We start from the raw sequence: 13718 nt of genomic DNA, 5'->3' as shown, positions 1-13718 counted from the left end.
CTAATTCTTTAAAATCTCAGTTGCACAGTATAACCAGGTAGCATGCTGGTGTGTGGAGAGGTGGATTGTTACCATGTGGCTGTGTTTTACTTACATGTTCCAACCACCTCTTATATGAAACCCCATTCATCAAAGGCTGCGGCTTCTGGGTCAGCCATTCCTTCCCAGTCAGCTGTTGCCTACCCAGCGAGCATGATTGATTAGCTACCAATCTGCTTCGAAAACCCAACCAACAGGATCACCTATGACAGGATCCTAGAGGGACTCATTATAACAGAGGAGACAGTTCTCTTTGCTTCCATTTGCACTGGCTGTCTTTGAGCTTGCCTGTTATTTACTACCTAAAACCCTGGTTTTATTTTCTCAAGGCAGGAGAGAGTAGATGTGTCACAAATAAAAGATTCACTGTCCACACCTAATGTTTGGGAGGTGGTGTTTCTTCATTAACCAGAGAGGTCACATCCCTCCTGTAAATTTGTCTTGAAACAGTGTCACAGACACTAGGACAAAAGAGTTGCCCACTGTCCCCACACCACAGTTAGGTGTGAGTCACCTGTCTTTTCCAACATCCCAGTTGAGATCTTTCTTGTGAAGACACCATGAGCTTTGTACTCAGACGGGCCCAGACTGACATTTCAGCTCTGCTGTACACTTGACCATGTAAACTTTGGCTCTTTTAACTTATTTTTCCCCATCTCAGTCTCCTCGTCTGTCAAAACAGGGCAGAGAAGACTTACGTCACAGCATTGTTGTGAAGTTAATCAGCTCACATCTGGAGAGGTGCTAGCATGGCACTGGGGACATGGGACACATTGAATACCCTGGTTAGTTCAAGATGTATCTCACTGTCAATCACAGTGAGCAAGCTATGGCCCACAACAGATTTGGCCCACAGACTTACTTATTTAGTCGAATGCTGTTTTTAAAATTGTAAAATGTCCAGTTTGCCATAGGCCCCACCACTCCTAACTGTATCATGCAGTGTATATTTCATTCATTAACTTTACTGGCCTGGCCCTGGAGACATCTGAATTTAAGACTCTTGCCCTATATTATGGAAATAACAATGCTATCAACCCAAGGAGACTAAAATCCCCGTCTCGTACATTCAGAATGTTAATGTCATCTGTAAATATAATTTTCCACAAATGAATCCTTAAGCTTATAAATAAAATAAGCTAACCAAGCAACCTGAGAGGTCACGAAGGAAATGGAAAGGTAAAGACAAGAGGAAGAGAAAATCACTGTAACGCTTTGTTGCTTTTTCACTTTTACAGGCACTACCAATCTGCTTCAGACCCTGGAAGGAAAATGACCTCTCCCTAAGTTATTACTAGCACTATAATTAGTCTTCAGGATATTAGACATCGATGCTGCAAACGTCGATGCTATAATTTGGCTGGGCTATGCCCTTAGGATTCTGATTACAGATCTGAATCATTCTTTCGGTAGATTCTAATGAGCTTGCTTGCCTCATACTAAGCATTAGTAGCTCTGTAGCTTTATCATTTTTACTGCTACTTGGGTAACTGTCTCATATTATTTAGGTTTTAAGATCTCAAATATCACTAACAAAACAAAGTCCTGACAACATTTTTTGACATTTGCAAAAATCTGATATAGCCGACCTGTTACTACTGAATAGTAACAAATCCACAGAGTAAATATCATATATACAAAAATAGTCTTCCCATCTGGAAAAATACTCTCACCCAATACAATAATCATGGAATAATACTGAACTCCCACTAAGGAGAAAATAACATCTAGTTGCTGTTTTTCCTTTCTGTCCGAGTTCTCTTGGTCCATAGAGAAAATCCAGGCTAAATGGATGCTGCCACCAGTTCCTTTGAGTCCTCCTTTCTTGGAAGCCAGAATTCATAGGCCTGCTGACTTTGCCGCCAAAAGGAATTGGCATCCTCTCGGAGTATTTTCTGAGTCCCCATACCATGGTGGGCTAAGAATGAGCAACCTTTTAAAAAACTTTTAAAGAGTCTGGCAGACTCTGGGGGTTCAAGGAGAAGAGAGAGAACTGCTAGCTGGTCCCTGGCTCTCATTAACTTGGGGAATGAGGGCTGCTCAGCTGTTTATGCTGGGGACATTGAGACTCCCTCACATCAGCCACCAGTTCAAGTCTGGGGGGTCAATCCCAAGTAATTCCTGGGGGTGACAGAACAATAAATGACAATAGTAAAAGACCCACTATTTGGGACCCAGAAACTCACTCAGCTTAGTTTAAACAGAAATGGAATTTCTTTAGCTCAAGTAACTGGGGAGCTTTGAGGTACAGTGGGCTGGTGCCTTCTGCTGCATCAGGGGAGTCAAAGGCCAGCATAAGACACGTGTCCCCTCTCCCTGCCTCCAAGGTATGTTTTGGCTTCACCCAACCAGGCTTTCCACACATGTCTTGGCAGCTTTAAGATCAGATGTTTATTACAGTAATTATTCACACCAAAAAAAAAATAAAATAAAAACAAACAAAACTTTCTCTTCAGTAGTTCCATGTAAAACCTAGAGAGAGCTCTGATTGCCTCAGCTTGATGCCTATCCCCATCCTTCCACCAATCCCTGGGGCACGCCTGTTGGTCGACCCTGAATTATGAGCCTACTCAGAGCACATGGAATGATTCTGGTGTAGCTTCTGCTGTCCACTACAGTCCACTTATAACCCATTGCCCAAAACACATTAACGTATAACTCCCAAGGCAGGATTCTTTGTTCAAGAATAAAAATGCCTGGAATCATCTGACACCTGCACAGGTAGACAGAAAATGGAGACCTATAACATAGCATTGATTCTCTCAATCGGGAATTGCATGCAGAGATCTGAAATCACAAGAGCTTAAACAAAAGAGAAAGTTGTGTTTCTCTCTGTGATAAATAATAACCCAGAGAAGTCCAGTTGAGGTTGCTATGATATGGCAGTTCCATAGCCATCAGAAACCCAGTCCCTGCTTATACTCAAGGGTGCCTCATAATTACAAGATGGCCACTGTAGCTCCAGCCATCATGTTAATATTCCAGCAGTGAGAAAGAAAGAGAGGCAAGGGCAAAGGATGCACCTCCAAGCTGCATAAACTCCCATTTAAGAGTTGTCTCAGAAGTTCGTCCTTGTGAATTCCGCTTATACCTCGCTGGCCATTCTGAAGCTCAAGGAAGACCAAATTCATACTGGGAAGGCAAAGTAGCAATCTCTGCTAGAGATATCACAGTCCTGATGGAGTAAATGACTCTGTCCCCAAATGGGACAGAAGTCATAAGGCTAGAGCCCTTTATACTCCACTGCATTCTAGCCTATAAAGAACCCAACAGTGCACAATGCCTAGCATGTTCTATGTGTAACCTATGTAAATGATTATTAATTTTCTGACTTTAGCAATTACACACTAAAGACTTATTTTAAAGCTGGGTTCTTTAAAGTGAATGTTTAAAAATATTTATCCAAACAAGTCTTGGTTTGCTTCTGTGTTCACCATTAGTGTTTGATTGTTTGTTTTTCAAAGCAAGTTTTAAAAACTGCTGGAAGCCTCCTATGGTAGTTAATACATTATCTTAAGCAATTGAATGCAAATTAATTTTTACACAACCTTGAGTTTCAAAGGCCATTGAACTGGGGAGGGAAGAAGTGAGGTATAGGAGGAATCTGTTTGCTGCTTCCCATCTGGGCCCCACAGCCAGCTCCATCTGCTCTCACATGTAGTAACTAGCACTTAGGCTAGTCCCCTGCAAACACACCATGTGGAGTTTAGCTTATTTTATTTTATTTATTTATTTTTTTTACTCAGGAAATTGTTACAATACATAGAAAGATTTTAGAAAACTTGATGGGGTTATTTTTGGCATTTTGAATATGGTGGGTTGTGTTTTGTTTTTATTTTTTTTGATTTCAAAGAAAGGAAGGGAGAGGAAGAGAGAGTTAGAAAGATCAAGTATGAGAGAGAATGATCTATGGATTGCCTCCTACTGGGGACTGAGCCCACAACCCGGGCATATGCTCTGACCTGGAATTGAACCGTGACCTCTTGACTCATGGTTCATCACTCAACCACTGAGCCACACAGGCTAAACTCTGTGTTTGGTACCATAATCCAAATTTCTATCAGGTTTTATGGTTTATTTCTTCTTTTGTTTGGTTTCTGGATTTAGTTCTCTGTTAATACTACAATTCTCATTTTTTTGGTAGGGTCTTATAGCACATTTGTGTCAAGCGGGAACCACTGAAAGGTTCAGGGTAAGGAGAGGCGAGGTTGGACGTGTGATTTGGAGTGACCGTTCAAGGGTGGCCACAATGTGGGGAGTGGACTGGACAGGAACAAGGGGAAGCAGGGGCCCAGTGAGGAGGCTGCAGCAGGTTTAAAGCAGCTGAAGAGATGACGGTAGTCTGAGCTAAGGTTGTAGAAATGGCAATAGACTGTCACAAAGACACATTGGAAGTAGGATTGACACAACTTGGCGATGTTTTGGGTGTGGGAGGAAAGGGAGATGTCATGGGTGACCCATAGATTTCTGGGTGGGCGGTTGGTGGAGATGAGAATGCTCAGTTCCCTGAGAGCAGAGGAGAGTTGGGGGGAAGGTGACGAGTTCAGTTTGGGGCAATCAGTTCACTTTCTGGCCTTTACAACAAAATGGAAGGGTAGGTTGGCAAACGTGATTCTTAGCCAACTGCATCGTTGCAGCCTGGATATGAAACTCAGGAATATGTTAGATTAAATCATGAATAATCTCAACCTTTGGGAACCAAGAAGGACTAGCAGTGGAACAGTTCACTAGTTAAAGTTTGGATTTGCCCCCATCACTGGACACTTCTCTCTGAAGTCACTTACCTGAAGCGGAGGCCTCCTTTGTTTCTCAGAGGTGCCCTTGGCACCTGCAACCGGCCAGTCATGTGGAGTCAAAGCATTTGGAGCCTGCTGCCACTTGCATGCTCTCGTGCCCCTCCTCTTGAAGGTCTGAGCAGAGAGGACACCAGTTGGTCATATCCTGACAGTGATTTTCCTTTTTTTTTTAAGTTTTTATAGGTTTTAGTTGATTTTTTAGAGGGCATAGGCCCTGACTGGGAATCCAACCAGCAACCTCTTGGTACATGGGACAATGCTCAATCCACTGAGCCACGCCAGCCGGGCTGTTTTTCCATTACAAAATACCAACCCCTAAGTGGGCTTTTTGACATTTTCACTTAGAAAGTAAATAGTACAGTAGTAAAATGATCATCTCTTCATAACGGGGATATTGCCTCAAACAGATATTTGAGAAGGGCTCCAAAGTCTATTTTTATATTTTACTAGGGGCCCAGTGTATGAAGATTCGTGCACAGGGGGTGGGTCCCTCAGCCCGACCTGCACCCTCTCCAATCTGAGATCCCTCAGGGGAGCCCTCTCCAATCTGGGAGTTTCTGTCTGTCTTTGCAATCATATGAGTGAATTGTCTGAGACCCCAACCCAGTTTGGTTTGTTGCTCACAGAATAATAGAGGCTTTTTTTTTTTTCTTTGTTTCATTGGTGGATATTTCCTGGAAGTTTTAGGATATCTTCCCTTTAATTTTACCTGTCTCTCACCTTTGATTTTACTTATGTCTCTCACCTTTGCTTTCCCTCCACCCCCCACCTGCAACAGTAACTTGCTCCAGGCTCACTTTGCTCTAGTGTCTAGGAGATCCGTCTGCCACCAGAACTACGATTCCAGCATTCCTGGTGCTCCCTGCACTCTGGGCTTCCACTTCCAGTCCTGGGGCTGCCACCAGAACTACTATTCCCAGAATTCCTGGTGCTCCCTGCGCTCTTGGTTTTCCCTTCCTGCTCTGTTTCTGTCCCATGGCCTCCTGCTCTGCCAAGTCCTCCAAGCCGCCAGCTCTCCCTCTCTGCTCTCCGTCTGGCGGCTTGGGGAGCCAAGTTCCCCAAGCCGCTTCACTCTCTGCCGGCTCTCCTGCTCTGCTCTCCACCTGGCACCTGTGTATGCAAATTAACTGGCCATCTTTGTTGGGTTAATTTGCATACTCACTCCTGATTGGCTGGTTGGCATTGTGGAGGTATGGTCAATTTTACATGTTTCTCTTTTATTATACAGGATTAAAAAAATAGATATTTTAGAAACATCAATGATGAGAGAGAATCATTAATTAGATGTCTTCTGCACCCCCCCCCTTTCTGGGGATCAAGCCCACAACCCAGGCATGTGCCCTTGATAGGAATCGAACCCGGGACCCTTCAATCCTCAGACAGAGGCTCTATCCACTGAGCCAAACCAGCTAGGGCCTCTTAGTTTCTGATTATTTCTCTTGGGTAAGGTAGGAATGGGGGAAAGCAGAAAAATACTAAGTCTTATTGTCAGCACTCTGGAAATATGTAATTCAATAATAGGACATGAAAACCATCTTTTTTCTTTGGCTTTAAAATAAATAAATAAATGGCCAACTCAGACGAATTCCTCCACCTTTTTAAAAGGTCTCAACGACATAGTTGGACATTACTGGGTTCCAAGATAAAGCTGGTTTTCATGTGGCGGGGTTCCTCTGTGCCCCACTTCCAACAGCAGAGAATGGGAGTAGTAACTCGCTCTAAGAGCATGGCTCTCTCTTTGCTTGTTCTCTTGTCTCACATCTGCCCATCTATCCAGCACTTGAATTCCAAGAAGTGATGGTGGGCACTTATGGGACTAGTGATAGTAGATGTGGATCATGATGGCAGAGCAAAAGCAAGGCCAGAATCTGACTCAGAGAAGCTTGGTGCACGGACACCGTAAAAACAAGGCCTCGGGAATAATGGTAATAAGAGAGAATTCGATGTTCATTTCCCAAGGGGATCATTCTGGGTTTGTTTTTTGCAGCAGGATTTTGTAACAGGTCAGAACATCCTGACCCTGCTCTCCACCAGCAGCAGCTGTCCTGGCCTTCCCCCTTCTCCCTGCCACCACGGTGCGGGTGGGTTAGAGGAGGGGCTGTCACTGTGCTAGGAGCTAGAGATACGACGAAGAAAGGCCTTGTTTCCACGCTCCCTGGGAACTCTTGGGATAGTACCCAAGACCGTTTAACACCAATAATGCGAGACTGCCACTGCCGTCCATGGTTCACAACAGAGGCCAAAAGAAGGAGAAATACGTGAAAGTTTTCAGACAGTGGACAACAGGCAGCACAATACAGTGATTCCTGAGAGAGGGAACAAGTGAGGTGAGCCCTACAACCGTCCCAGCTTCCTACCTGCAGAGAGTTTCTAGGCTGCCGCACAGGGGGGGAACCCCAGGCCGAGCCCAGCCCAGTGGTCTCACTGTGGAGGCCGAGCCCGGAGTCTGGGAGGCCCAGGAGATCCGAGTTCCCAGGGAAGAGCACCAGAGAGGGGAGTGGCAGGAGAGAGAGCTGAGGTCTGTGGAGGGGCCTTGGGTCCTCAGTGCTGTTCTCCACATGCAGGTGAGGAAACTACTGAGGCTGAGGAGAGAACCAGCAAAAAGCAGCAAATAGAACAATCCTCGGAGCTGACACAGGCTGGGGAAAGCCCATGTTCCCACCAAACGGATATTACAGAAAACCTTGAAGTATATGAGGTGCTTGGTATAGATCTCAGAAAATTACTGTCTCCGATAATGGGGCCCAAATTAGTCCTAGGTTAAAGGCTGCTCTGGACCCACCTAGCAAAGCTTAAAAGCAAGCCTGAAAAGGACCAAATTATTTCCAGGAAACCTAATTGCATTCCAGAACAAAACTGAAAAATATTTAAAGAAATTTCTTAAAAATTAGAAAACCCAAGCACTCAACAACATAAAATTTCCAATGTCTGATATCCAATAAAAAATCACCAGGCATGCAAAGAAGCAAGAAAATTAGACCTATAATAATTAGAAAAATCAATTACAGGCTCAGAAGTGATACAGATCATAGAATTGATAGAAAGGACATTAAGACATTTATTATATTTTGTATGCTCATGTGGGTAGGGGAAGGATTGGGCATGACAAACAGAATCATGGAAAGTTTTAGAAAAAAGAATCAAATCAAATTTCTATAAATGAAAAATACAACTTTTGAGAGGAACACTACAGTAGAAGGAACTCATATCAGAGTAAGCTATGCAGAAGAGAAACTCAGTGGCATAGCGATGGAATATTGGAATGTGAGCCCTCCCCTCCCTATATCCTGCAGTTCAATCTTCTACACAGCACACTTGTTCTCACTCAGGCATTATAATACTGTGGCTCCACAAAGTTTTGATTGCACTCCCTCTCTGAAAGAAAATGGTGAGGAAATCAATTAAATTATACATACATACATATGTAATATATATATTGTATTACACACATACATTATATACATCTATATATATACATTATGTACATCTACATGTATGATGTATATATATGTATATATGCTTACATATGCATAAAATGTTTCTGAGGGATACCCAAGTTGCCTCTAAAAAAGAATCTAGGTGTCTGGGACAGGGAGTGAAGGAAATTTGACACTGTACCTCTTGTACCCTTTGTATCCACTGGACTATGTGAATATATTACTTATTCAAAACAGTAAAATATGGAATAAACTGTACATGATGGTCACAGTGGACTCAACAATGGGGTGTGCATTGAATTAGGAAGGAAGTGGGGTTCCTAAGCCACCTGGATGACTGGATGCCTAAGGTTGTGTCCCTTACAGCATGTGTCCAAGGCCCTGCCTGTGGTGGGCCAGGAGGGAGCTCAGAGCCCCAGTGATATCCACACAGGTGCCCCCAGGATGCAGCACATCCCAGGTTGGGTTGTTGGGTCAGATCCAACCCTACTCTACAGCTGAGGCAGCACATGAGCCATCAGTCCTACATTGCCCAAGTAGCTTCTGGTTTAAGGGGCAAGCACCCCAAGGACTGAACCATCAGGTAGAAGTTACGGGGACATAGATTTCAGCTCAATGTAAGGAACAGCTCTCTAAAATCAAAACCAAAAGTAAACTGAACGCCCCTAAGAAGTGGTGAGTTTACTGCCTCTGGACATGAATGAAAACTGAAAATCCACGCCACAGGGATGCCGCAGAGGAGACCCAGCAGCCCTGGGCTGATGGCATAGAGCATAGGTATCTTTGAGTCCCTCTGTGTATGAGCAGACAGGCAAGAAGTGGTTTCTTTCTTTTTCTCTGAGTGAACAGCAAGTCAAACAAGACAGATCCTAGAGGCATTTGCACAGAATTCATCTGGTGGCACTTGCTGATGAGAAGTTTTTAGGAATACCCATGCCTTTCTAAATACTGGGAGCAATTCTCCTCCCGATAGACCTGGGAACTTAGGTGTGTGGGTCATCCCTTGCTTTCCTAATATTCTAATAGTTCTGTATCCTCTGAGTTAACTGCATTTGTGTAACACATTTTTAGTGTGTGTGTGGGGGAGTAATTCTTCAGGGTTGTATTTTCTCTGCCTTTGCCTAGAACCAGCACCTGCCAGAGAAAATGATAGTCTAGAATGTCAATTCTGTGTTTAAGGACAACGTAGCAGAGAGAAGGAATTCTGAGAAATATGTACTCCTCCAAAAGATGATTTTCAACACAAAGGAAGCAAGAGGGAGAACAAAGAGCTAGATAAAGGCAAGAAACCTCTTTTGGGGACTAAGCCAAACAAACTTAAATGGTTTAAGGAATAAATCGGTGGAGTAATTCGAATCATGGGCAGGTGCTATGAATGTAATTTAGTAAAATGCTCAGGAACCTGCCAAAGCAGAGAAAAATGTGTTGCTTTTGAGATCATTTCCCAGCAGCTTCATAAAAGAAAACTGATTACTGGAATTTAATAAGTAAAACAGAGCCAGAAATATAGTAATCAAATGAGTTTTTAATTACATTTCAGAGAAAAAAAAAATCCAATTTGTGCTCCTGGGATTAAAAAAAAATAGTTCTAGAGAAATGCTTTTGTAGCAGGAAAATAACATAAACACTAATTTCCATAGAAATTACAGTAGTCAGTTTAATTAAAAGGCCTGAGCAGAGTGAAGAGAAGCCGGTGCCAAGCTATGCTAAATGAAACCGTGGCCCTGGTTGCTACCTCACTCTGCTGGCTAAACAAAAACACTATATGTTGAGCAGGAACAGGCACCTGCATTTTTTTCATGGACCTAGATGGGATTTTGATAGTTTTGTATGGAATAACTAATACATCTGGTTTACAATTAGATGTTGCTCTAGTGGTTTGGCTCGGTGGTTGGAGCATCGGCCCTCAGACTGAAGGGTCCGAGTTCAATTCTGGGTTGCAGGCTCAATCCCTGGCCCAGGTTCAGGGCACGTGGGGGAGACAACCAATCCATGTGTCTGTCTCACATCGATGTTTCTCTCTCTCTGTCTCTGCCCCTCCCTTCCACTCTCTCTAAAAATCAATGGAAAAAATACACGGAGTGGCCAGATTATTATGATCTCTGAATGCATAATAATCTGGCCACTCAGTGTATATCTTATATAATAATCCTATATAATAAAAGGCTAATATGCAAATTGCCCCCTCAACCAGGAGTTCAACCAGCAGGCAGGCTGGCCAACCGCCCATGTCCCCTCCCTCTGGCCAGGCTGGCTGGTCCCCACCCATGCATGAATTCATGCACTGGGCCTCTAATACACACACACACACACACACACACACACACACACACACACCAAGTGGCCAGATTATTATGCGTTCAGAGATCATAATAATCTGGCCACTCAGTGTATATCCTCAGTTGAAGATTAACAACAACATAAAATGTAGGTGCTGTTGCTTGGTGTGGTAAGTATCACTTTTAAGGGAGAGAATATGCTCTGTGAAAGGGACATCGATGTGAAAGAACATCATCTCAGCCAAGTTGGCGTGCTTACCGCTCAGAGGGATACCAGTTGTTTCTGGGCGTTGCAACCCTCACCTACTTACTTTACATCCAGTCACATTTTACCTGTGGTCCTATCACTTGCTGGAGAGGGAGGGGGAGGGGATAAACAGGTGGCTGCGGCCAGGCTTAGGGAAGAGAGCTCTTCCTCCTGTGGAGGACTTTGCTCTTGGCCGCCCCCTAGCCACGGGTCAAGCTGGGAGGAAGCTTTTCAGGAGGTGTGCTTCCGGGTGGTTTGTTTCCCTTGTGGTGCACGGGGCAGGCACACCAGCAAGGTGTCTCCACGCCCCTGGGGATCTCATCTGTGGCCACAGAACACGGACCTGAGGCCTGAAGAGGAAACGGGAAGTGTTACTTTCCATGAGCTAACACCCCACAGCTCCACGATCCTTGTTCCCCTTTAGGGGTGATCCAAGTTTTGTGAGGCCAAAAGTTTATACCATTGGGGAGTAGAGGACTTAAAAAAAAACACACATAGTTAAGTAAAAAGGCAATATTTAGAAGGGTCTCCTACAGTAGGACCCTAAATCCTGACCTTCATTAGCCTCATGGGTCAGTCGCTACACCCTACATTTCCTCTTTCCTCATCTCTCCTACACCCCTTTGTCCCTCTCCTCCCCCCCCCCGCCCCACTTCTTCTTTTCCCTTATGTCTATTTCCATACATTTTCCCAGTGATCTGTACCTTTGGCACAGTTCCAAGATCCTTGCTTTAAAAATGAGAACCTCCTCTTGTTTCAAGATTTTACCTGGCCTCTTATTCAGGTAAGTCCACCTGGAGTCATCTCCGGTGGAGCAAAGAGCAAGTTTATTTTTGTAAAAATTTAAGTTCATGGTCTATTGAGATCTGGAGGTCTCCATGGCAGGCAAAGATACACATATTAGAAGACATGTGTGAGCTAGATATTTTGTTTCCTCTTGCTTGATGTGGATCTAAAACAGGATCATAATCTAATTGGCTGGCACCCGGGAGTAGTACACAGCCACCTGTCTTATTTTTTCATTTTCTGCATCGGCTCTATTAGTATAAAACAGTGGCACTCAATGCATGTGTACTTCTTGTAAATAGCTCTTGGTTACCAAATAATCATCACTTTCATTCCTCACAGCCGGTTTCCATTCTCCCCGTGAAAGCTGGAAAATCATGTCAGTGACTCCAGTTCCTCTCTCCCCCACCTTCTGATTGTTTTGCTTTAGGCCTTGGTGAAGGTCAATGTGAAACTGAAGCCGATGCTGGATTCGGTGTCTGAGAACAGAAGTAAGTGGGAAGAGCTGCACCAGAAAAGGCTGCTGGTCTCACCTGCCTCCCCCTGCTCTGCGGGCCTCGTGGTGGCCTCGGCAAACAGTAACTAACCCTCGGGGTCAGCTGCTGCTGCAAAATGACTGCATCCTGAAAGTCCAGGCTCTTCATCCTATTGTTCTTTAAGCTCAGACAGACAGAAAATCTGGAGGCTGAGCTGGGAAGCATGCCTGGGGTTTCACCTTGAAGTGTGGCCGCCAGGAAAGGGCGGGACGGGAAGGACAGAGGAGGAGGTGGGGCGGGGAGCACACCCCAGGACCCTCGACTTTCTATGATGAACAGACATGGGCTGAGGCTGAGACAGGCGCTGGGCAGGGGACAGCTGTGGATCCAGGCGGCCCTGCCCATTCTGACCCAAGGGAACACGGACCAGTACGGGCGTCACTAGAGTTGCTTCATTTTGTATATGGCTCTTTTATTTGCTACAAGGCAACAATGCCTGCCCTTGCATTCTCTCCCCAGTGCCCTTCAGTGCCAGGCTGTCCTAAGAACCCTGATTTGTATTCTGTAGAGGTATTTTATTTTTATCCTAAAGCTTCTTAATGATGGCTCAGAGCCAAGAGACTTGTAAAAGATAAACTATATTATCCTTACCAACACCAACTATTCCCACATTTCCCCTAAAAAAAAAAAATCTGTAGTAGAAATACATCAAATGTGTTTGTCTGATTGGGGTTTATACAAGATTCATAACACTGCATTGGGATGGTGGTCCCCTTTTTCAGTTTTTTAATTCAATCTTCATTGTAGACCAACTCTACTCCCAGAAAGAATAGATTAATAGGCTTTAATTAAAGTAAGGGTGAAAGAAAATCTATAATTGGATTTACCACAAGTGGCATATGAACATTTAGAAACTATTTCCAACAGCCAGACATTTCAACAGGACACAGCAGCACCATGGAGAATGATCATTGACTACCCTGAGTTCTCCTGGTGATGGTGTTTGTATAAAACCGAAAGTCACTATCAGCACCAACCTACAGGCAAATGCAGGAGTCTCCAATTTTGGATTTTTCCTTAAGTGTTAGAAATAATGTCTGGCAGGCTAACAAATAATGGTCTAGGCAGAGACCACATATTCTATTGAAAGCCAGGTTTATAATGGGTGAGAATAAATTATACGAAATAAATGCAATGACTAGAAAGCCACTTTGCTTCCCATTTTACCTGAGATTGAGGTCATGCTATGCCTTATCCAAAGAATGGGAAGTGAGAAGCTAGCTTTGGCATAGTGACTGGATGACTTTGGACACTTCACCTAACCTCTCTCTGTCAGTCTGTTTCCTCATTTGTCAAATGAGACTACACTAGGAAATGGTTTTCAAGCATGCTTTAACCTTGTAACTCTTTGTTCAAATAAATCTCACAAGGAATCTCCAAGGCATAAAACATTCTCCGTAAGTCCTCCACTTGAAGCCGGTTAGGGGATCCAGAGCCCCTGCACACCCGCATGTCTTTGATTACATACGTGGTGCTCCTTAAAGGGGCTCTGAGGAGTTTGAAAATCCCTGGATCAGATGAACCTTGAAGTTCACACCAGCTCTGAAAAATCTAAAACCATGTTTTGTTCTTATTGCCCCTGGCTAGTATCAGTTATT

The 13718-nt window shown here is 44.0% G+C and overlaps 1 protein-coding gene across 2 annotated transcripts in view; it reads left to right on the top strand.

Annotated features, from left to right (window-relative positions):
- PDE11A (phosphodiesterase 11A) overlaps positions 1-12170 on the top strand; it is a 296962-nt gene extending 284792 nt beyond the window's left edge. For both annotated transcript variants that reach the window (XM_054722954.1, XM_054722953.1), the window contains one exon: positions 12015-12170. In XM_054722954.1, the coding sequence (XP_054578929.1) occupies positions 12015-12170 (156 nt within the window). The remainder of the gene's footprint in view (positions 1-12014) is intronic.
- The last annotated feature ends 1548 nt before the right edge of the window (positions 12171-13718 follow it).

Source organism: Eptesicus fuscus, chromosome 11 (genome assembly GCF_027574615.1).
Source record: "Eptesicus fuscus isolate TK198812 chromosome 11, DD_ASM_mEF_20220401, whole genome shotgun sequence".
Taxonomy (NCBI): Eukaryota; Metazoa; Chordata; class Mammalia; order Chiroptera; family Vespertilionidae; genus Eptesicus; species Eptesicus fuscus.
The sequence above is the reverse complement of the archived record's forward strand: the minus strand, read 5'-3'. Positions and strand labels throughout refer to the sequence as shown.